This window comes from Ylistrum balloti, unplaced genomic scaffold, assembly GCF_031769215.1.
Source record: "Ylistrum balloti isolate Yb309-2 unplaced genomic scaffold, AGI_CSIRO_Ybal_v1 Utg370078, whole genome shotgun sequence".
In the NCBI taxonomy this organism is placed as follows: Eukaryota; Metazoa; Mollusca; class Bivalvia; order Pectinida; family Pectinidae; genus Ylistrum; species Ylistrum balloti.
In genome coordinates, this window is record NW_026782116.1 from 1,304,463 (window position 1) to 1,329,557 (window position 25,095).

The window sequence follows — 25,095 nt, forward strand, 5'->3', positions numbered from 1 at the left end:
TGTTGACATGTTTAATTGATCAACCTTATTTTGCTTACTGGTTTTCACATAGGAAATTTTACAGTCCTATTTCTTGGTTTTCTGGATAGAATATTTGGATTTGATTAAGGAGTTGTGAAGTTTAAAAACAGTTGTAAAGGGAACATTGTGGCAGAATACCTTCAGTTACAGCAGGATTTAAAATGTATCTTCTCATTGTGACAAACTTATACTTAATACACACCAATACAGTTTGAAAGAAAAACTTGGTGTGTATATTTTTGAAATGTGCATTAGTTAATCAAGAGACAACCTCATTTACCCCTTATATTTATACCTACTGTGTATACATCTAAAAAGTCAACATGCCTCGCTCAAACAAACGGAAGTTTGAGCAGGAAAAGGCGACTGAAGAAAAACTACTGGGAGATCATAAGAAGGACCCTTCAGAGGTTATTAAAACAAAAAGTCGATTTCAAATGGAGGAGAAAGAAAGTAAAGATGAAAGTGATGGTGTATTTGAGACTGATGGAGAACATGGTAGGTTTACTGGGAGACAGAATATTTGATATTGAAACTTTTCATTCGTCATGATTCACTTTCAGATCAAGTGTTGTATGTGTATAAGTTTATTGGATATCTATAAAAAAGGAAATTAACTTAATCTTGTGCTATCATTGGATCAATTCATAAATGAGAGTATTATTTGGATCTTTTCAAAAAAATATAATTTTTTCAGTTTGAAGATCATATCATTTGTTATAGAGAGTATTTCCTTGTTTTTGATGTTTCCTAGTGGATTATATTTTACATACACATAAAAAAGCAAATTTTATTAAATAACCTTTGTAATCCATTGCCTCCAAATAAAGAGATGAGAAAAGTTACAATAATTTGTCTACATGTATCATGATTAGTTAATCTGGCCCAAACAATCAGGACAATGCAAAGACCCCTTGTTTTGTCAGTTATTGTCTGCTATCCACTCTGTGTCAACATTTTACACTTTAAACTTTAAACCCATTTCCATCAATGGGATTGGGCTGTAACTTGCTTGAAATGATCCATAGACAGTCCTGACAGAGTATTGTTATTTTTCGGGTCAGTTCAAAATCTCGTATGGCAATTTTGAAAAACACATTTTTATCTTCCTCTCAACTTCTACGACTGCCATCAGGCTGAAAATTGGAAGGGATATTAAGGAATTGATATTGTTCATTGTTCAGACGTATTAAAAGTTTCGAAGCGATGATGGCCATTTTGTAACATGATTGCACAATAATGGTTTCCCTGAACAACATTCATTTTAAACTTCTCAAGTTCCACTTGTGGGATTTAGTCAAAACTTGCCAAAAAAGATCCGGAGGTGGTACTTACCAATTATTGTTATTTTTTCGGGTCAGTGAAAAATCCAAAATGGTTGCCATTGCTGCGCTATCTTGAATTAGACATTTCATACTCCTTCCCTATTTCCACTGATTCTGCTATGGTAAAAATTTGTGGGAATGCTGAGAAAATGAAATGGAGATTTGACATACCAGAATAAGGTTACCAGTATAACAATCACTTCTGAACTTTGACCTCTCATCGCAGATGCAGAAACATTAATTATAATGTATTTTGAGTTCTTGAATACATTAGAACATCAGTGGGACACTCTCCCTTAAGTGTATCACAGCCTAGTGCAAAGAGTTAACACTTTATACTGTACATCATTGTGTAGTAGAACTGCTGCATTCCAGATATAAAACCTGATGTGTTAATGTATTCATGAAGAATAAGAAATATGTACACATTAATTTATCTGATATTTTGAACTATCCTACACTAAGGTCAAGTAATCTTGTGCTGTAGTATCAGTGTCTGCCTGTTTGCTAACATTTGCTTTCTCAGTTCTCAATATTACTGTATTTCACCGCAAATAAGCCATATCCAAGAGTGAAGGTATTCAGTCAGCACCTTGCAGGTATGAATAGCATACAAGTTTTTTTTAAAAAATGAATGACCTTGGCCCCATTTCACAACATGGGGGATGGAGACAAAATTGTACATATTTTTCAACAGCATCTTCCACAAGACTGGAAGGTCCAGGATCATGATATACATGCTTGTGGGTGAAGAGCTAACAAATCTAATTTTAATGAATGACCTTGACCTTCTTTAAAGTTCTGACCTATTGATTTCCAGATTGTGGTCACTTGTCATGATTTAATCAGAATTAGCATGTAAGGAAATTATATCTTTGTCACAGAAAGCATTTTGTTGATTGATTGATAGATAACATGTAATTGTCTATCTATAAAATCATATGTTACTATTGACAGGTGATTGCTTCATATTTTGTGATACCTTTTGTAACCATTTAGACAATAATCAGCATATAGTCATCCAATTGAAAGGTATTTTAGAATGACCCTATGATTAATTTATTGACATTCGTCATTGACATATTTAAAATATTATTTGTTACCTGTTTTCAGGTAGTATTAATTATACCTGACATTTTAGATGATTTCTGTCTTTTTCAGGTACACCTTTGACATATGATCCAACTTTCAATGGACCTATCAAAAAAAGGTAAATGTAGTTTACATACCAAGTGACTGTATGGAAGAGCTTTTAGTGCGCAAATGATGTTATTTGAATAATGAAATTCTACATCAATAAGTGTGTTAATTCTAATATTCTCATAATTCACAAACCAGGAAGCCTGATGTGTAAGGAAAAGATTTCATATGCTTAATCTGAAAATCAGCTTCATCATGTTAACCAGGTCTTCAAACACCATAATAACTTCAGTGTCTGGCTTCAATATCATCCTTAACCTTGGTGATAATGTAAGAAGTGTATTATCAATTTGTGTATTCCAGATCCTGCACTGATATCATATGCTGTCTGATTTTCATCATATTCATCGGTGGCTTTGCTGGAGTGTCTTACTTAGGTAATGAGTCATCATAAGTAAATATAGATATATCGTTTCGCATAAATAAGTTTGGTCATAAAAGGATTACTGTGTTGATAATTCTGTTGTGATGATGTCTTCATGATGTACTCAGAAACCTTGAATTACAGCAGTTTGGTCAATAAAGCTTGTGTTTGCAATGTGATGTGGCTTATTATCAACATATTTGAACTCTGTAAAGTTGACTTTAATGTGTGTCAAAAATCTGAGAGGTACTAGCACTATTTTCATATTGATTCATTCTCAAAAGGACATTTGTAAGAGTAAATATTTTTATGCGCCCGTACAATAACAGGACACATTATGGTGTACATTGTGTGTTTTGTAGTAAACTTTTAGATGTCTGGAGATCTCCCATAGTTTTCAACCAGTTTCCCTCAAATGTGGTAGTAATTACTATGATATGAGGTCAATTTTTCCCAAAAGAGCAGTTTGATTCATTTGTATTATGGAGAGTTACTGCCCTTGTTAGTTTTCATACTGCATGTATTAATCTTGTCTAGAGATCTCCTCTCTCACTTCCATTGATTTCCTTAAAAAATTATAGGCTTTATCACCATGACATGAAATTGTGTTTGCCAGAACAGTTATTTGATTTGACTATATTTGGAAGAACTACTGCCAATTATTGTTTTCAGCCTGTTGAAATTGTCCAGAGATCTCCTTCCAAGTTTTCTATCAAATTGTTCCCAACTTAAATCACTTTGACATGAAGAAGTGTTTCTGTACATAGCAGATTGAATCAACAGTTTTTTACCGTCTTTTTAAGCTTTTTAATTTTGTATAGTGATCTCCTTCCTCAGTTTTTCACTATACTATCTGAAATTTGGTAGGCATTATAACCACTTCATGAAACTATGGTTGCCTTATTGGCATTGTGATTTTGAAATTTTGGCAAAAGTTTCTGCCCTATGATGTTATTTTTAACAAGTTTATCTTGGAACAAGCATATATTGTTCCAATCTGTGGTACTCTTTTTTGGTATTTAGAACTTAAATAACTTCCAGTTAAATTACATGTGTATACATTGTATGATATTCCTCAGCGTTTGCTAATGGGGATCCCTATTTACTGCTGTACCCAGTGGATTCCAATGGAGAACTGTGTGGATATGGCAATAACAAGTAAGATCATCTAAAGTGTGCATGTTACTTCGGATTATCGTCTTTCCTCCCGAATGGCACAAGAATGTCAATTTGAAGTTATGAAATCATTCAACTGTTTTAAGATGTCGCATGTTTAGTACAAACATGAAGTTCAGCACCTAACAGATTTTGGTGGTCATCAGTCAAGTTTGAAGGGTCAAATATTACACTTGACCCCTATTAAAGTAAAAAGCTTTTGTACTAGGTATATATGAAATCAGAGATACCAGTACCTGTTAAGGGTAATAAGGGGAGGATGGGATGGAAAGGGAGAATTCTTACATCCGGAACCATGGGTTGTCTGTATTGTACAACTATTTTTCATAAAGTTTGAAGAAAAGTCACTTTAAGAATTGAGTATTTAGCTTTCTTGTGAAATTAAAATGAAGGAAATTTTGCATGTTATTGAAATATTTGTTTTCCAGGACAACCTAACTTTAGTCTGTATAATCAATCTCCTTTTCCAGGGGAAAGGACTATCTATTTTTCTTTGACCTTGTTCAGTGTGGAAGGATGGGAGTTGGTATCTTTGTGTCAGGATGTCCTACACCACAAGTGAGTATAGGAGGCAGGGTATCTTTGTGTAAGGATGTCCTACTCCACAGATGAGCATGTGAGACTAGGCAGGAGGAGCATCTTTGTGTGAGGTTATCCTACTCCACAGTTGAGTTTTTAAGAGGCTGGGTGGAAGGGGCATTATTGTATCAGTGTGTCCTACTCCGCAGATGAGTATAAGAAACTGGATAGGAGGGAGATCTTTGTGTCAGGGTGTCCTACTCCACAGGTGAGTTTAATAAGCTGGATTGGAAGGACATCTTTGTGTCAGGGTGTCCTACTCCACAGGTGAGTATAAGAAACTGGATGGGAGGGAGATCTTTGTGTCAGGGTGTCCTACTCCACAGGTGAATATAAGAAACTGGATGTGAGGGAGATCTTTGTGTCAGGGTGTCCTACTCCACAGGTGAATATAAGAAACTGGATGTGAGGGAGATCTTTGTGTCAGGGTGTCCTCCACATATAAGAAGTATAAGAGGCTAGGTTGGATGGAAAACTTAGTGTGAGGGTTTCCTCCACAGGTGAGTATGGGAGTACAGGAGGGAGGAAAAACCTTGTGTCAGGATGTCCTTCTCCACAGGGAAGTATACGGGTATGGTTCAGAGTGACAACTTTATGTCAGGTTGCTTAAATTTCAAATGTTGATTGGGAGAAAAGACTTCATAAATCTTAGAAATGTTGGAAAGAAAAGTCTTCATCTGAGACAGGATATAATACATAGGTTAAAAAAGTATGTACAGGCAGTCTTTAAATATAAACCTATTTATAAATGATATCAAAAGCACATTCAGGAAATGTGTGATATACATGGAGTCAACAATTGTTCTCTACTTTTGGTAGGTGTGTGTCGCATCTTGTCCTGATACAAACTATGCTTATATTACTGATGCAGCCACAAGTGCTGACCTGCAGTTCTGTAAGTCAGGATATGACACAACAGTGAGTATACATTTTCTTTCAGATAAAAACTTGTTATGGATATCAAATTGTTATACAGTGATTTTAATTTCATATTTTGTATTTATTTTGAGTATTGAATACAGATACTTTTAACAAGAACTCATCTTTATTTGGGCCCATTCTTTTATCAGGTCACCTGAGATTAGGTCACCTGAGGCAAAGTCTCATGGTGACCTATTCTACTACCCTTCATCTGGCATCATGCATCTGTTAACAATTTAACACTTTCGACTTCTTCTGAAAAACTCCTAATCCAATTTAAATTACGTTTTGCAGAAACCTTCCCTAGTCTAAGATGAACCAAAATTGTGAATTATACAGTCAAAAGAGATCAAATTGACTCAGATTTCAAAAATCTTCTCAACACCGAGATATGGTAGAATCAAATACTCTCCATGAATGGAAGAATCTTAAGATACTCTACCAAAATTGTGAATTTCATGGCCCCAGGGTGTCACATTTCCCAGTGGGGAGGGGGTAATGTTTACTATAGATTATATATGAAAACTAGATTTTTTAGCATAATTTGTTTAATTTCCATTGGAAATATTTCATACTTGGTTAGAATTATAAGTGAAGGATGATGGCTTGATGGTATGCCCATTTTGATCCTGACTGACCCCTAGGGGCTGATGGGCGGTGTCAAAAGGGGTCAAATTGACTTACATTTCAAAAATCTTCTTCTGAACACCAAGATGTGGTAGAATCAAAAGCTCTTCATGAATGAAAGCATCTTAAGGTACTTTAATTACCAAAATAAGTTACATTTCTTCCTGGGGAGGAATATATTTTTAGAATTTACTGTAAGTTTCATAGGAAAATTGTATTTTTGAGCATAGCATGGTTTATTCACACTGGAAATAACTTTGTAAGAATTATTAGTATAGGATGATATTTTTTTAATGGTATACGTGTATTGCCAATATCTATATTCAGTGTCACAATTTCTGTTTCATGACACTTGATAACTATCCTATAACCTTTATATTCAATATAGCTTATCTAAGGTGACCGTCAAGGCCGTTAGGCCTCTTGTTTTTTAACGTCGTTCATATTTTTTTACTTTTTAAGCTGACAGTTTATTTAGTTGTCATATTTTCTAACATTATCTTTACTTGACACAAAAACTGAGGGAAATATCCATGGACCTGTCATTTCTGCTCAAAGTCATTAGACATTTCCAATATGAGCTATAGTATAACTAGAAATGTTTATAGTGTAGTTTTTGTGGCTCTAGAAAAACAATGAAAGTAAAATTCAACAGAAGAACTTTAGTATATTTATGTAATATCTACAGAAGTTGTTACCCTTGAAAGGATGCCTTGGCTAAAACCACAAAAGAAAGAATCCACAAGCACTTCATGTGATATACAATGTTATACAGTAGGTCAAGGTCAAAATCATTTGTTCTGACTGCTGATGATAAATCTCCTGAACTTCTTTATTCTAGATTATCTTCTAAAAGTCTTGAGACTACAGATTGTTAGATAACAACATCAGAATGTTTGTGAACATTTTTTTTGCAAACAGCAATGTTTTTGAGCAATCTAGGTACATTCTGTTACTAAGATCTACAATGATATACAAATAAACAGATATCAATTTCAGAATATTAGACAACACTGATTTTCTTTGTTTCAGTTGTCAAGGACTGCTCTGGTGGAACGTGACCAATGTCCTGCTTACTTCCTGAAAAGTTCTCCTCGTAAGTTTGGTTATCTTATCTTTTAGAATGTGTTTCGATGTCTAAAACAACAGAGTTTCTATACTGTTTCTACATATTTATATATACAATGTATATAATTCTCAGTTAAGTCTCTCTAATTAGAGATATTCAAGGAGAGAATCAAGTGTACATGATTACTTCATATTTAATTTTCGAACTTGTGTTTATAATTCTTGATAGTTTTCATATATGTCTTAATGTGTTCAAATCTAGTAGTATAATTGAATTCAGGCTTTGTCTGGTTATTAATATTTTTTTGGTTTATTCATACTATTTTAACAGATTCTCTATTTGTACTTTTTTAACAGATATTTAGTGTTTCAAACCCTTGATTTGTTTTTTTTACGATATGAAATATAGTGTTTTTCTTCTCATTTCATGTGTTGCCACACATTAATTTCTAAGATATAACATATTGAGATGCTGCATTATATTTATATTCAGTTTTCTGGTATTTTTTGTTTATGTAGACTACATCTATAACACAACAGTTATCTTTTTATCTGAATATTACTGTATAATAAACCTTCTCGTATAAATGTTTTTTAGTAGATCTATCAACAATGCTATTTCACTATCCTGTAATAAGCCCACCCCTGATCTCTAGTCATTGATAATGTGTCGTGTGTTGGCCCCTGGCCATGGGCTTATTACAGGATACATACTGTGATCATGAGGTGCCCTATGTGGAGGTTCTTAATCTTTGACATTTTCTTATCACTTTGTTTTGTCTTTTCCTCAAAGACAAGTTTTGTAAGTACTGAGACATAGATATATAGATGTGTATCAGATTTTTGTTTAATATGTATGTCCACCTTTATTATTTGAGCTAATTTAAAATATATCACTTCGTTTCAATGTATCAAGGTAATTGGTATCAGTTTTTTTATTTACAATAATTTGTGTCTCGTGTCATGGATTTTTATTCAGCTTTTACAGTTTACTTAATCACAATGCTTTATATGTTGTGTCAGTCATATGGAGAAGACAGATTTTAAGTACATGGACTCATCAACTTAATACTTAACCATGTATAATTGTAGCCTAATTATCACATTTCCAGAGCTTAAAAAATGATGTTAATCAGAATGTTTTTAACAGTTAAGTTACTTATGTCAGTAACACAACCATCATATTAATTATCTGGCCAGGCTTCAAAAATATACAATGTAAATAACAGACTTGATATCTTTGGGTGATTCTTAAGTTCCCTTATAGAAATGAAAGACTGAACTTCTCCAGAACAGCAGTGATTGCAGGTTTTGTAAAATTTTGTATGCTTTTTGGTTTTTATACTGTTGCACTTTCACTGATAAGAGTTCAGAAAAAAGAAAAAAAAATGATGTCCATGAATGTTTGGGATTTTGTGAACACTTCTTCTCCTAAATGCCTATGCAGTTTCTAACCACCTTTGGTTTTGACCATGGTTAAGAAAAAGTGATGGTTTCTTATATGAATGAAGATGATACCATGGCACCACTTTAGCAGGAAGGACAGGGTCCATTAGGGGAAAGTCAGAGGTTTTGTTTAATGCACAACATCATGAATATCGCTTGTAGATTCCAGGGACCTTAAATGTGATAAAGGGATGTTGGTTTCAAAAGCTTCTTCTTGTAAACACTTGTATGATTTGTAACAAAATTTTATCATAATGACATATTCCCATGTTTAAGGTGCATAAGAAGGGTCTTAACAGGGGAAAATAATGAAAATCTAAAAAAATCTTTGCTAAACCCAAGGTTCATCAATAAATCTCATGACCTTTTAAGGTGTTTCGTTTAGTTGTGAAAGAAATCCAGCGGGGTCCAATTTCCTGATATACCTTTATTGTACTTAGTTAAGAAAGTTGACATGTTTTATTTCTCCATTGTAACTTCTTTTCCAATTAACTCAATTGGTATGTGACCAGATAAAACAAGATCACCAAGTCAAGCTGAAAGGTGAAAGTCATTAACACCTTGGTAATATGATAAAGGCTACCATTTAAATATGGATGATATAGCACCACCCACGAAATGTAGTGTATCTTAATTAAAGCAAAGTCTTACACTGTGCTGTAATTGTTGTTCTGCAATAGTCTTGTATTTTAACTATTTCAAAGAACTTCTGGTGCATTCTTATTCAAGTGTTACAAGGTAGAACTAATATTAACTCCAATCTTCCCCGTTTCACACAAATTTTGTGAGGATGATATAAAATAAGTATTGCTCTATATACCTGTACCATTTCCAGTAATTTTGAGGTCAAAGAAAATGTTTAAGTTATGGTCACCACTTTAACGTTACTGAAATTAAAGTAATTTCCCTGCATATTTCATGTAAATGACAGTTTAATTGATATCAACAAAAAATAAGCTTAATACATTTAGCATTTTTTGAAGAATGCATTTTTCTGATTGTGTATCTATTAGATAATGTAGTAACACAACTGTGTGCCCAGAAAACATGATGATACCTGAAAAGTGACATTAATAAGTATGACAATAAAAGGATTTAACACCTTTTTTTCCTGTTGCAGTTATTAACAGATGTGTTCCCGAAGTTTTGGTTAATTTCCTTGAAGATGGAGGCAGCCTTCTCACCAATATACAGGCTGATGTTGGAAATAAAAACATCACAGACTCCAACAGCAACGACATCTCAATTGAGTCTCTGGCCCAAAATCTGGAGTAAGTTAATGTCACTTTAACTGACCGTGACTTGTGTTTACTAAAGGCAGGTAACTCCAGAATGATAAGAAAAAGTTTCTGACAGCAGAGCAATTCCATCTGAATCTAAAATAAATTTCAGAAGTGATTATTGATGAACAATGTATTTGATGAACTCACAAACCTTTCCTATCAAACCTCTTATTAATGGCATGAATCTCTCTCATTTTCACTTCAGTATGTTGTATTTACGTGGAATCTAAGAAATTGTTGAACCTAATGTGTCCAAAACAGATGTTCTTTTAACCTATTGGAAAATACCATTGATAAATCAGCAATATTGCTACACTACAATTTTTCCTATTGTCAGATTTTGAAAATTTGATAGGTATGCCTATGTTATTGTGTAGATAACAGTATTTCATTCCTTCAAGCATTTAGTTTGGAAATTGTATGATGAATTATATCTATTTCATTCAGCATATTTGGAATATTTCTGAAAGCCAAGGAGTATGCAGAGAAGATTGTTGCAGACATAGTGGCAACCTGGTGGATGATGCTTGTGTAAGCTATAGCTATAAATTCCCATTTATTATTTGTGGTAAATTATAAATATAGACAAATAATAAATAGCAAAATAATAGATTACAGTATACAAATATTGTAACCTAGGTAGATGACAATTGATATGTAAAGGAACCATATGATTTTAAGCCAGTTACACTGTGATAGGAATCCAAAAGGACATCAAAAGTTAGATATGTATATATGCTATGGTACAATTTTGACTATTTTGCAAGGTCGACATGTACCTATGATAATCAAACTACAATATGTATATAGGTTTAGTAGTTTTATTGTTGTATGTGAACTTTAACCTTTCCTTGGTGTGTTATAGAATCCTGATCCTGAGCATGATTGTCTCCCTTACATGGATCACTATTATGAGGTTTATAGCTGGTATCATGGTATGGATCACAATATTTGCCTTCCTAGGACTGTTTGCTTTTTGTGAGTATAACAGAGAAGCTTTTTGTATCATAGAAATATGCATCTTCATGTATATATTCCTCTATAATGACAAGTTAAAATGATTTCATGACCTTCAGAGTTCTTATGTTACAGCGACCTACTGGTGTTTCTGGACCTACGTTAATTTGGATGGGGATGAGGAATTCAGCATCCATATTGTATCCATTGTCCTTCATTGGTCCAAACCTGATATGTTTCTAGCATTTGGTAAGAAGATTTTGTGTTGTTATACCTTATGTTTCTCAAGAACAGAAATTGGCAGGCATGGAATTGAAGTGAATTAGTTCATAAATAAATCTAGTGTGCACACATCCCTCTCTAAATGTTTTTATTGATATTGAAAATTTCAATGCTACTAATAATTTAAATGATGGTTGGTGAACAAGTCTAAATATACATCATAGAATAAGCCCTCTATTTGTAGATATACGAGCTATATATTGCTCAGCTATATATACAAGTTTTTGTTGTAATGGAATGGTTTTTTGAATTTTTATAATTCCTATTTCTAGGCATCATCTCGGCAGTGATTTTGCTGATCTTTTTGATTATCCTGTTGTTTCTGTGTCAGAGGATCAGAATTGCTGTGTCACTCATTAAAGAAGGCAGCAGGTCAGATTTTTTTTGTCTACATGGAAATTATTAAACTTTTTACAAGATGAAACTTGTAACTACCACAATGAAGCTTCAAAACAAATCTTTAGTGTGTAGGCAAATTAAGTGGTAATTCTTGATTATGAAGATGGGTTCATGAGTATTTTGACATGGTTTCTCCTCTCTAGCATTGAAAATATATAGAAATTTTCATGGATTTGTAACATTTTTGAAATAACTTATGGCATGCATAATAGAACATAAATATTCTTTCTTTTTTTTTTATAAGATACAAGAGTCATTAAGACATTTATATCAAGTGTTATTTGCTTTTAAAATGTAATTTTCTTTTTTTCCAGAGCCATTGGGAAAATGATGTTTACCTTAATATTCCCAATATTTCCGTTTGCTCTACAACTGGGCGTGGTGGCATACTGGCTATCTGTGGCCACGTATCCTTTATTACTATGTACTGTTAAATAATAACAGTGATGGCAACAGTAGCTAAAATATTGCCAAATTTGATATTACTTGACAACAAAATTAGGGAGATATATATAACACATATACTAGAATCATGTGGTCTTTTTCTGCCATCTGTCTGTCTGACCATTTGAGTCTTTCTGTAGATGAAAGTTCTGAACTTTCCTTCTCTGTCAAGCTAAATTTTTGGAAGTTATGCTGCTAGTTTTATCAAATAATTACCTTATACATATCTTTTTAGAAATCTTCAATTTATCCAATTTTTGGGAAAGTTCAAGCATAATACTACTGTCACTCCACTCTATGCACTCCTCAGTGTGCCTGTTCTTGATGGGTCAAAATTAATTACCAATGATTGCCTTATTCACAGTTTGCTTCCTAATGGAGAAAAGACAACCATTTTTCATGAAATAGGAATAAGGTGCATGTCTTCTTTATAAATAAAATAAAAAAAAGATCTTGACAAATTGCATAGATTCTTGGCATCTACAGGGAGAAAGCAGGACTTCTCTGTGAATGAAAACAACACAGACTACTGGAATCAAACAGCTAATGATTGGAACTATCTCAAAATTGTAGCAGACACATCCTCACTATTTGGAGAGACTTGTAATGAAAATGTGAGTATTTGTTGAAGAAACTGCTGATGAAATATACCAAATAATGTATGAACTTTCATGTGATATCAATCATGACTTTAATCATTTGTAAAGCCTATAGATTACCAAAAGTTAAGGGAAAGCTTATCACAGGCTAATCAATTTTTCCATTAGTTTGTAATTTTACTCAACTGCAATACACTGTAAATAAGGATATATGGGATTGTCACTGAACATGGGCTTGTTGAGGGATAAATATGATATATTTGTTTCAAATTCTCTGTCATTCTGATTTAAAATTACATTTTTCAATAGAACGTAATAAAGAACTTTAAGGCCTAAACATGAAGTGTTATTTAGATAGGAGTGGATGACTAATGTTGTCAATAATGTGACTTAACTACATTTGTATTTACACTAGCGAAATTTGTTTAAATCTGTTTGGTAGCTAGAGAAAGTGTGGATATTTTGGTTCCATGTTTATGGTAGCTAGGGATAGTATGGATGTTTTAGTTACATGTTTATGGTAGATAGAGATAGTATGGATGTTTTAGTTACATGTTTATGGTAGCTAGAGATAGTATGGGTGTTTTAGTTACATGTTTATGGTAGCTAGGGATAGTATGGATGTTTTAGTTACATGTTTATGGTAGCTATAGTATGGATGTTTTAGTTACATGTTTATGGTAGCTAGGGATAGTATGGATGTTTTAGTTACATGTTTATGGTAGATAGAGATAGTATGGATGTTTTAGTTACATGTTTATGGTAGATAGAGATAGTATGGATGTTTTAGTTACATGTTTATAGAAGATAGAGATAGTATGGATGTTTTAGTTACATGTTTATAGTAGCTAGAGATGGTATGGATGTTTTAGTTACATGTTTATGGTAGCTAGGGATAGTATGGATGTTTTAGTTACATGTTTATGGTAGATAGAGATAGTATGGATGTTTTAGTTACATGTTTATGGTAGATAGAGATAGTATGGGTGTTTTAGTTACATGTTTATGGTAGCTAGAGATAGTATGGGTGTTTTAGTTACATGTTTATGGTAGTTTATAGTAGATAGAGATAGTATGGATGTTTTAGTTACATGTTTATAGTAGCTAGAGATGGCATGGATGTTTTAGTTACATGTTTATGGTAGCTGGAGATAGCATGGATGTTTTAGTTACATGTTTATAGAAGATAGAGATGGTTAGTATCATTTATTAATTTAGCACAGCTGAATTATTTTGAACAGCACTCAAGCTAACATTAGGTATCAGATTAGGAGAATCAAAAGATTCAAACAATTTCTGAGGCATTTCAGCATTAAAATAATTATTTTTGAATATGGTGAGTATTGTCTGCCATACTATGAAGGAAAGTCCATTTCTTTGCATTCTAGGGTGTAGAGGTGGCATGTGCTAGATTGAAAATATAGACATATAGACATGTACTTATGAACTTTGACATGTTAAAATTGCCTGCTAAGTCTACTGCTCCTTTTTTCAATGGAATCATTTAGATTAACATGTGAACCTTTGTTTACAGACCAACACTACGAGTGATTTCTGCACATTTTTGAAGAATGCAGAAGAAAAGTAAGTAGCAGTCAGTTTTATGAAAGCAGTGATGTTTAATATTTTAGTCACTATACAAAAAGTATGTGATTTTAAAATTCGTTCAGTGGAAAGCAAATGTACAGATTAATTGAATGAGTAGAAAACAAAGAAAATGATTCTGTAGATGTACATCAACTTATTAACAGGCTTGAAAGGAGAATGTTGTGCCTAGTTAGTATTCACCCTGTCCATGTGACTGGCAAGATTTTATTATTTTTGAAATTATCGTTTGTGTTTTCTTCAAACAACAATATAATCCATGTTTTATTATCCCAAGTTTGACTTCAGTTTCCAGCCAATTTTTTCATAACACAGAGTTATGCCCAGTTTTCCGCTTATCAGCTGGAATAAGTGTTTATGTGCAGCTCTGCTTTAAAAAGTCGAAAGAGGAGAAGGTAATTTGGATTAGAATAGAAATAAGTTATACTTCCATGTGTGCCTATGTCAGATAGATGTGTCCTATTAGTTCTGAACCTAAATCTATACCTACTGGTTGAATATCCACTTTCCAAATAACTATGTATAGTGGAATCTGTAATAAAATAATAATGGTAAGTTTCTGTTTCAGTTTTGTGATATATGGACAGGTATTCAGCCTCTTCATGTTTTTCTGGCTGATGAATTTTGTGGTGGCTGTTGGCCAGATGACCTTAGCTGGAGCTTTTGCCTCGTACTATTGGGCCTTTGAGAAACCCAGAGATATACCAACCTTTCCACTGGCTGCTGCCATTTGGAGATGCTTCAGGTAATCATTTATAAACCTCCTTTTAATATTTCTGTTCATCAAAGAACCAGTATTTAACCCTCTTGATATTTCTTGACTTGAAAGTACTGTTTAAATTAATTACCATATAGCTGGTAATTACCATATAGCTGGCAATTTTTCATTGCTTAAAAATTTTCACAATTTTTCTGAAACAACAAATTATAATTTAACGTATTAGAATCTTGTGATCTGGATGTAAAATGATATTTAATACACATGTGTCTCATTATTACAAGGATTAAATTTTTGCAATCATGTAAATGTATCGCTAATTGTGAAAATATCCCTGCGAAAATAATCGACTATTCGAAACGTTGCCTGGGCATGCTCAGAAACATTTAAATCTGACTGATTTGGCTTCAGCATCATAGGTATCTAGTACTATAGGAAGCAGCTATGTGTGATGATTTATACTTGTTCATTTTCTTTTGTATCAATAACTGTAATAAAACCTTATTGACAGGTATCACCTTGGCTCTCTGGCCTTTGGATCCCTTATCCTGGCCATAGTGGCAATGATCCGTGTACTGTTGGAGTATGTTGATGCTAAACTCAAAGGCACTGAAAATGCAGTAGGAAAGTTTTTGCTCAAGTAAGTATACTTTATTACAAAATTACTGCTGGATTTCTCTGTATTGATTTATTGAACTGCTAGAAACATTAGTTATAAGCCATTAAATCATTTCTGACTCCTAAGCATGTAGTTGGCATTATTTCCTAACAATGATAAAACTGTAGGTGGTAAGGGTGGGCTGAAATATGTTACTATACATTGGTATATTACAGAATGAAATGGAAATTTGCTTCTAATTTGGATCATATCTAAAATTGAGGCATTAATAGGACTTTTATTTCACAATTAACACTGAAAATGTGAAAACTCATGTATGTTTACCAAACTTGCACAAAAATCACATTTCAGGTCAAATGTATATGTTATTTGGTAGATTAATGCGTTTATAAGTTTGTTTTTTTTCCACAAAAATTGATAATATTTGTGTAGAATGTATGTGATGATGTTAATGAGCATGTTTTAACTATATATCTTTCAAAGAATTACAATCTAGTTCTATAATCAATGTAAAATATGGATGTTTTTATCACTTCTTCTCAAAACTTAAAAACAATTCTTAAAATATTAATCTTGTTTTTGTGCCAGGTGTTTGAAATGCTGTTTCTGGTGTCTAGAGAAATGTCTCAAGTTTTTAACCAAAAATGCTTACATCATGGTAAGTATAATGTTTTAACAATCTATTTTTATGTTCTTAAACAATTCAATCGAAAATTCATTCTTGAAAAGTTTCAGTTTCTATTTCATTTCCCTGAATTTTTATATAAAATAATTACTAAACTTATGTACAAAAAATGATTTGTGTTGGAATTTAGTTTCTCTAATATGATAAATAATAAAATGGGTGTATTGTATTTAAAAGCCACACATAATGGGAAAATAAATTTGATCAAAATTCTACCTTGGTTTGTCATGAGATAGTGACTGTTATAAATATCATAAGATATATGGTGACATTATCATGTCATAAATAAGTGACACCAAACAAGTTATTACCACAGAAATGAAAAAAAATGTACCTGTCCATTTCGAGGGTTTTGTCTTATATGAATTTAAGTTAGGCATGGAATAAAATATTAATTTGTGGCCGAGTCTAATAAACTAATATGACACACTTCAAAGATTCTATTAAATTACATAACTTGTCCAATATGACATGGACACTTGTGTTAAATTCGCGATACATGTTCTGATCTGCAGCAGGTTGGTGTAGTTAAACTGCATTTGTAAGTTCAGGAATCATTCTTCTTTGTTAATCATAAATTCAACAAGACATGGATCAAACAAACTGTATTTAAATGATCCATTCTAGTTCATCAGTATCACTAACTTTAAACCTAATATCTGGTCATAGCCTTTCAAACTCAAGGATGATAGGGGTGTTTTAAAGGGTCGTCAGATAAAAAGACCAAACAATCTGTTGTATAAGTGTATTGAATGATGTTCTTTGTTACGTTTAAACATTATTTTGACTGTATTAATTGAAAAAATATTGATTTGGATGTTTTCTTAATCCTGATAAAAAAAGAAATGTCAGACAGTTCTAGCATTTGTCATGACTGGAGCAGGTTATGATATGCAACATTGACCTGAAGAAATCAGGTGAGATGGTTCACATTAGACATTCACTTTTGAATAAGTAAATAAATAACCTTGCTTTGAAAATGTTTTGTGTTAATTTGAGGTGACTTGAGGGATATATTTGTTGTGTTTTAGGTCGCCATACATGGAAAGAATTTCTGTTCTTCTGCCAAAGATGCCTTTATGCTGATCATGCGAAATATTGTTAGGTAAGAAAATGAGTCTTTTGATTAAGATTTATAACGAAGCACATACTTGAAGTCTACAATTTTGATTGGGGAAAAAATCCTCTTCTTGTTGGTATTTCCAACCCCTCCCCCCCAGCCCCTTATCATTTAGATTAATTGCACTTATTAATTGGTTGCAGAGTTGCTGTCGTGGACAAAGTCACAGACTTCATAATGCTGCTGGGAAAACTGGTGATAGTTGGAGCAACTGGTTTGTTATCTGTAGTGATAGAGATTCATAGCAATAAAAATGTGATCTGTGTAGTGATTGCAGATGGTGTATATATTGTATATGTGTAGCCAGCTGGACTTACTATACTAACTAAAAGGGCTTCCTGTATATCATGTTAATATGATAAATTGTAAATAAATATGGTCAAACCTGCTTTAAAGGCCACCTGCATATACCAGGTAACAAATACCTTTCTATTGAGGCCATTGTGTTTGGGTCCCATTTAAGCACAATTCATAGAAATTGAACCTGTATATAATGACCACCTGACTATAGAGGTCACCTTTTCTTTCTCCCTTAAATTGTCTTTTTACATAGTTTTGTGCACAGTTGTTAAGTTATCACAATATGCATTTGTATGACATTACAGACTGCAGAGCAAAAAGATAAAATGTATTGTCAGCAAGATACATTTCTATGTGTATTTATATAGAATGTAAAAACAAAGACACTTAGTTATAAGGACAGACAAAACCTATATCCTCTCAAGAACAAATTATAAAGTGATGACTTTCTTTTCCTAGTACTTAATATTTCTCTGACATATCATCTTGACTGAATCCTTACTTTCAGCTGCTGGAGCCTACTTCTTCTTTAGTGGTGGTATAGAGTTCCTGAAGGACTACACACCAACTCTGAACTTTTATGTTGTCCCTATTGTGGTGAGTACATGGATGAACTAATTTCTGTTTTCCTGGAAAAGCACTTGAATGTATGTTTAATACCTCTGAGGTCATCTGTGGTCTCTATATGTACTAGATCCTTAAAATTATCATATATGTACAGCAGTATTAAGAATTTGGGCCTGGTTGGCTATGATATTTTGATTAAATCAGTAATACGGTGAAACCTTGCTACTGAGACAACTTTGGGGACTGGACAAAAGTGGTCTTAATAGCGAGGTGGGCTTAATAGTGAGGTGGATCAGATTGACCGCAAAGAACTGTAACTCTATTTAAAATAAAGACTATATGTCATTAAGTAATGTACATGTATATTATTCAACAATAATAACTAAACATTAATTTCCTTTAATGACCTTTTTTATTATTTTGTTTGATGTGGTATATATAAAAAAAGATTTTATTTATTTTTTTGGTTTAATTATAAACCTTTATATTTGTGTATGAACAGATTGTGACCATAGTGTCATATGTGGTGGCTAGCTGTTTCTTCAGTGTCTATTCCATGGCTGTGGATACACTGTTTCTCTGCTTCTGTAAGTAGCATAAAAAATACTCCCCCTATACCTAGTACACTCTGAGTGAAAAAAACCCCACAAAACATGAAGGTTTTGTTCTTTTTTCAGAACAAAGAATAGTGATTTTATAACAGTTTTAAAAATGCAATTCTGTTTTGATTCCTATTGCCCATGTATATTATTATTGAAATTTCTGTCAAAGGTACATCCTTGTGCGAACATACAAATAGTAACACATTTACAAATACATAGCTACAGATCAGTTTCTACAAGTAATTCAGATACCAAGCACAGGGTTCAGGTTCGCGATAGGTCAGTCGCTAAGACTGCTGACATACGTAACCTCTAGTGAAGATCTGTGGTTTGTAATTCGATGCTCCCTACCTGTTGTGGTAGTTGTTTCTTAGGAAGATTGAGAAAGCGACAGGTCTGTGCTAATGTGGTTGTGTCTTTTGGCAAGACAGTTTACCCTAATTGCTCTGGATAGTATGTGATGGGTCTCCTGTATGTTGTTCATTGAGGTAGCCACAAGCTACTACTAGGAGATTCTGTCTGAAAATGACCCTGCCTGTTCACAAAGTGTTAAACCCAGCAAATAAACAGGATAATTCTTACTCATACATGAAAAAATACATATTCCTGCATAGGTAATTAAATGGACATAGAAATTCACTAGACCATCAAATCCTGTATAGGTACATAAATAGACATAGAAATTCACTAGACCATCACATCCTGTATAGATACATAAGTAGACATAGAAATTCACTTCTGCATCACATCCTGTATAGGTACATAAGTAGACATAGAAATTCACTACCGCATCACATCCTGTATAGGTACATAAGTAGACATAGAAATTCACTACCGCATCACATCCTGTATAGGTACATAAGTAGACATAGAAATTCACTACCGCATCACATCCTGTATAGGTATATAAGTAGACATAGAAATTCACTGGACCATCACATCCTGTATAGATACATAAGTAGACATAGAAATTCACTACCGCACCACATCCTGTATAGGTACGTAAGTAGACATAGAAATTCACTAGTGCATCACATCCTGTATAGATACATAAATGGACATACAAAGTCCATCATGAAAATTTAGATGCATACAACACATGCAAAACGCAAAACTAGATGCATGGACATATTACAAGAATATAAGTACATATCCATGTTTTAAATGCACTCACTTTACCATGTACATACATGGGGTCCAGATGTTTAAATGTGAGACACAATAGCCTGAGAGTTAAGATCACGTATGGAACTTAAGTAAACTATTTTCATGTTAATAATTGTATGGTTCATGTTTTATAGTGGAAGATTTGGAAAGAAATGATGGGACTACAGAGAAACCATTCTATATGAGTAAAGATCTGATGAACATCCTCGGCAAGAAAAATCAAGTTATGGCTGACAAGAAGAAGAAGGGATCACACGGGGAGAACTTTTAAAGACACCATCACCATAGTTACCGAACAATGTGCTATGCTGGGTGTACAGATATGAAAACATTGGCATGGAAACCTTTTTTGCAGGGATATTAGAACTTCAAGAGTCCCAGGCCACAGTGATCAAAGTCAGTCAATCAAATAGTCTGATTGAATTGAATCAAAGTTTGTATTCAAAGATGAAAGACATCCTTTATTGATGGTAGAAGTGGAGGCTGTGAATGATTAACATAATGAATGTTTAATGATTACTTACATAAATGTACTTAGAAAGAACAGTATTTATTATCAAAAAATGTTGAATAATCCTTATTGAATACTGGGTCTACATTTGATAGACAATCCTTAAGCTGTACATATAAATCCAGGTTTGAACTGCTGTGAATCATGTTCACGTTTTGATACATGCCAGACAACACATTATTCCCTAATTGGACTACACTTTGAAACTCTGACATGTATTTATTGTTAGTAATTATGACTGGTTTTCAGGAAAATTGATTTAAGCAAACATATATCCAAATTAATTTTGTATTGAATGATTCCCAATTTCTTAGGGACTAATCTCAACAATTATGTTTTAGTTTGATCAAAGTAATGGTGAGTGTGGTAATCCTTCATCATACTTTAAAACCCATAGGAGAAAGAAATCTGAATAAGACAATACAAACACAAAAGCTTGAAAAACCTCCTGGTTAACAGTTTATAGGCATGAATCAAGAAAATTGCTTGATAAGGGAGAAAACTTTGATATGGATGGAATTAAAAGCACTTCAAAAATATTGTCATTAAATGATGTTTCAGAGGAACGGATTTTAAAAATTGAACATTTTTGCCATATTCAATCAATATAATTTCATAGATCATAGAAATGTATTGTGATTCTCATGAAGATGCTGGCAATCTATTCTTAAGATAATATGGTAATATATGTTACCATACTCCATGATAATTGCTGTTAGCACTAAAAATTTGTAAGTGATACAATGTAATTTCATATATTATATTACTAGGGATATTTCCCTTCTCAAAGACTATCAGAGTTAACAATGGGAATAATAGTCTTTATTTTAAGTCCCATGTGTATTATTTATTATAAACTTTTTAATGTCTTGCCAAATGTCTCAAAGATTAAATACAATTGATGAACAGTGATCTTAAAAGCATAACATGGAATCAATTTCCTAAATACATAATATATCATAATATATAGAAATACAGAAGTAGGATTCTGTTTGCAGACAAAGTGTTAGTTATGTTAAGAGCAACATATTTGTTACTTAAATGAAATTTGTTCAATTTTACGATACATATGTTAAAACATTGTGAAATCTTTGTCTCATGAATTATCTGATTAAGCTCACATGAATTTGTTAGTAAAATTCAACAATCTGACAGTTATCTGCAAGACATGAATCCTATATGCCATATGATACACAAACTTCTTTGTCTCATTTTTCTTTCATGTCAGAATATTTTGACATTCATGTATTTCACAGGAAATGTGATGAAACATTAAAAAATAAGAAAAAATAATAAAACAAAATGCCAGTTAAATGTCAATTTATCATTGTGCTTGAGATCAAAACACTCTTTGTAATGACACCAAACAGTATGTTCATATCCAGTTGTGGTGTATTTTAACTTATATGCACTGCTCTAGGATCATATAAAATTATTCTATAACTGTAGTAGAAGTGGCAAATATAGCACAAGCTTTCACGGAAAAAGTCCAGAAGCAGCAACAACATTCTAGGATAGTCTTTAAATTACTTTAAATACAAATTGTTTTATTCCACTGAGCCGTTCTACTTTTTACCAAAAGTATGCAAGAATGTTACATTTTTCTGTTTGTTATAATTTGTATCCAGTTGTTGGATAATTCTGTTGTAACCACAGAAAAGAATATGTAATCATTTCTTGTTTTCTGTTGATTTCTTTATTCACATGTACATAGTATTTCTTTTGAGCTGTGTTGAAGAGTATTTAGTGTGATGTGATCAGGAGACCCCTGTATAACATTATCAGAGATCCATGTAAGATTGAAGAAATACATTGTCTTAAACGCTTTCATTTTACAACCTTAATTTGTAACAGCTACAATGATGGTATAGACTAGGTATAAACACATTGTATTTTATTTCATTTTGTCATTATTTGTGATTAGATAAGTCTAGTGATACAATTTTGAAACACAGAAATCTTGCATACATATTTGCCATACCCCTTCCTGTCAAGGAACGAGATTTTCGATTTCCACCCCATTTTAGAAATTATTAGTAAATATTTCGAATTGTTCACTATTTCAAAAAAAAAATCTAATTTGTGCAAGAGACTGAGTTATTTAAAGCAACTTTTCTGAGCCTTGAAGTTTTAGACATGTGTGATCACTCCCATGAAAATCCCAAAAGTTTGCAAGCATATTTAAGAAATGATACAGGACCAGCTGTGATAATATTCTTTTTGACAATGTTTGTTATTATGATAAGAAATAATGCTATTTTTATATGACCTTCTTTTATATAACCTTCTTGACCTTCTGATATTTCTTGATACCTTACCGTGCCTGTTAACCTTCAGGTGGATGATAATTAAAGGATTACAGAATGTTAAAGGATAATCCAATTCCTCTTATATTGAAATATTGTCTGTTAAAATTCAGAATGACAAAATCTTCAAAAAATTGAATTCAGGTTAGTGATTTTGGAATTATTGATTTATATACTGTGATATTGTTGTCTTGGATTGAACCAATCGTGATTGGGTTTGATTATGGATGGTTGAGTTGTTACATATATATTCTTCAAAATTAACAAAAAAAACTTTGTAGCACCACGGTCGTCATTTATTGTCCTTGGTCTAACCACTCAATGTATGTCACAATATAAATATTTTTTGTGTCAGCCATCTTGCTTCAACCCGTGTATTGTAGAAATTCTATCAAAACGAGATCAGACTATCTCGCTTATATGATTTTGAAACAGGAAGCTCGTTTAACAGGAGTCTTTGTCTGTATTTCATTAATTGTGATTTGTCTCCGATTTTGCATTTGACTGCACGTTTTTTACTTTTGAAAAAGGAAATATTGTCTTGAAATATGTTATAATTTTACAAATGGTATGATTTTTCAAATGAACAATTTCTCCTTCGTCATAATTAACACCTATAATATACAGTATGTTACACTGAAAGCAGGAATGATCCAATGAAATTCATAACATAATATCATTTTGAAGTATATCAACCATTTGAGTTGTATAATTTTATGAAGATTTTCTTCAAATGCACAAAATTTAGAGTTCTTGTATTACAGTAATAAGGAAAAGTCAGGTTTCACAAAACCTACAACTTTGAAAAACAAAATGAATTTTGTTTGTTTTACCAGTGATAAAAGTAAATCCATTGCTAGAGTTCTCGAGTGTGTATCTATTCATCGCACTTTAAAGAAATCCAACGTCATTACAATACTGTGTGTATTGTTTTAAATACAGAGGAAATTGATTCTTGCCATGATATATGTATACTGTTCATGTATAATGCTATTTTTATTAAATCAACATATCATTTGTTTGCATAAATTCTTGTTACCTATTCACGGATTTAAATTAATTGTATAATAATTTTATTAATATATGTTCTTGTTGACTTTTCATAGACATTTCTTTGGTGCTATTAAACTTATGACGTCCTTAAGGTTTGTTTGTTCTATTTGTACATTTGGCTTCGTGTCTATTGAGTTGCATCGCGTGTCGAGTTTTATGATCTCGACGTCTGTTCTATTCTTTGTATATTTTCAAGAATCTTTAGTTTTGCGTCCGATTGATTGCTTGTGTGTGTCTGAATTATAATCTCTTGAAACGGATGAGAAGTTTATTTGTCATATCCAGCATTACACTGAGATGTGCAGATGTGTTAAAACATAATGGTACATTTACCATTTACATACAAACCTTGCGATTTGTTTGAGAGTCGGGGAGGGTGTAGGGTTGTCTATAAAAGTAGATGATATAACAGAAGATAGCGCGAGCGCATTTGATTGATGAAAGATATTTTGTTAAGTATAACAAAGTGTTGACATAACTTATCACAACGGCTTCTCCCGGAAATTGCATCGTCCACATTCTTCATGTTTTCAATCTCGAATGAGAGGAGATAATTAGAAACCGACAGGGAACTGGGAAGGGGAAAACAGAAAAGAGAAGATGATTACTTAATTTATGCCATTGACCATAACATGATTTATTGCTTTTATGAACGTTTGAACCGAATGGGAACACAACATATCCGTTTTGTTCGTCAGACAAACATGGACTTTCAAAGCAAAATAAAAAACTTAACACTGTATAGGACACTGTAAATAATAAAAAAATCTTTCAATACTGACGGAAGTAATTCCAAAATAAGTCATAACTTAAATTTACCATGATGTTTAGATGCAGGAGTTATTTCCCTTGTGCAATTCAATGACACAAGGTCCTTGATTTTCGATATATATTTCTTTTGTACCGTAATAAAGCACTCAAAACTACCGTTACTATTTTACTATTAGTCAAGAAAAACACGGGAAAAAACTTACATTAGCGACTTGTAAGAAATGTGAAGTTTGAAAATACTCGTGGAATATATTATCAACTCCATTGCTTGTTCAAGATTCGCCACGTCGACGTAACTTGAATTCAAACTACATCATAAAAAGAAATACTGAATTTCCTATTGTGTGTAATCAAACTAAACCCTGTGTTAAAGACAAGGC

The 25,095-nt window shown here is 32.6% G+C and overlaps 1 protein-coding gene across 1 annotated transcript; it reads left to right on the plus strand.

Moving 5' to 3' along the window:
* Positions 1 to 344: 344 nt before the first annotated feature.
* On the plus strand, positions 345 to 23,946 carry LOC132549786 (choline transporter-like protein 2). Its single transcript, XM_060213750.1, has 23 exons — positions 345 to 519; positions 2,508 to 2,556; positions 2,850 to 2,923; positions 3,990 to 4,068; positions 4,557 to 4,644; positions 5,485 to 5,583; positions 7,246 to 7,318; positions 9,848 to 9,998; positions 10,458 to 10,541; positions 10,876 to 10,988; positions 11,103 to 11,216; positions 11,522 to 11,621; positions 11,963 to 12,055; positions 12,562 to 12,706; positions 14,226 to 14,275; positions 14,865 to 15,041; positions 15,526 to 15,654; positions 16,222 to 16,291; positions 17,350 to 17,423; positions 17,582 to 17,652; positions 18,247 to 18,335; positions 18,808 to 18,892; positions 20,209 to 23,946. Exons 1-23 carry the CDS (start codon positions 345 to 347, stop codon positions 20,343 to 20,345), a joined length of 2,319 nt encoding a protein of 772 aa, XP_060069733.1. The 3' UTR covers positions 20,346 to 23,946.
* Positions 23,947 to 25,095: the final 1,149 nt, after the last annotated feature.

Coding starts and splice junctions, on each gene's coding strand:
- LOC132549786 (XM_060213750.1), top strand. CDS start 345: ATGCCTCGCTCAAACAAACGGAAGTTTGAGCAGGAAAAGGCGACTGAA. Junction 2,557..2,849: donor AATGGACCTATCAAAAAAAG/GTAAATGTAGTT, acceptor TGTGTATTCCAG/ATCCTGCACTGATATCATAT. Junction 12,707..14,225: donor GAGAGACTTGTAATGAAAAT/GTGAGTATTTGT, acceptor CTTTGTTTACAG/ACCAACACTACGAGTGATTT.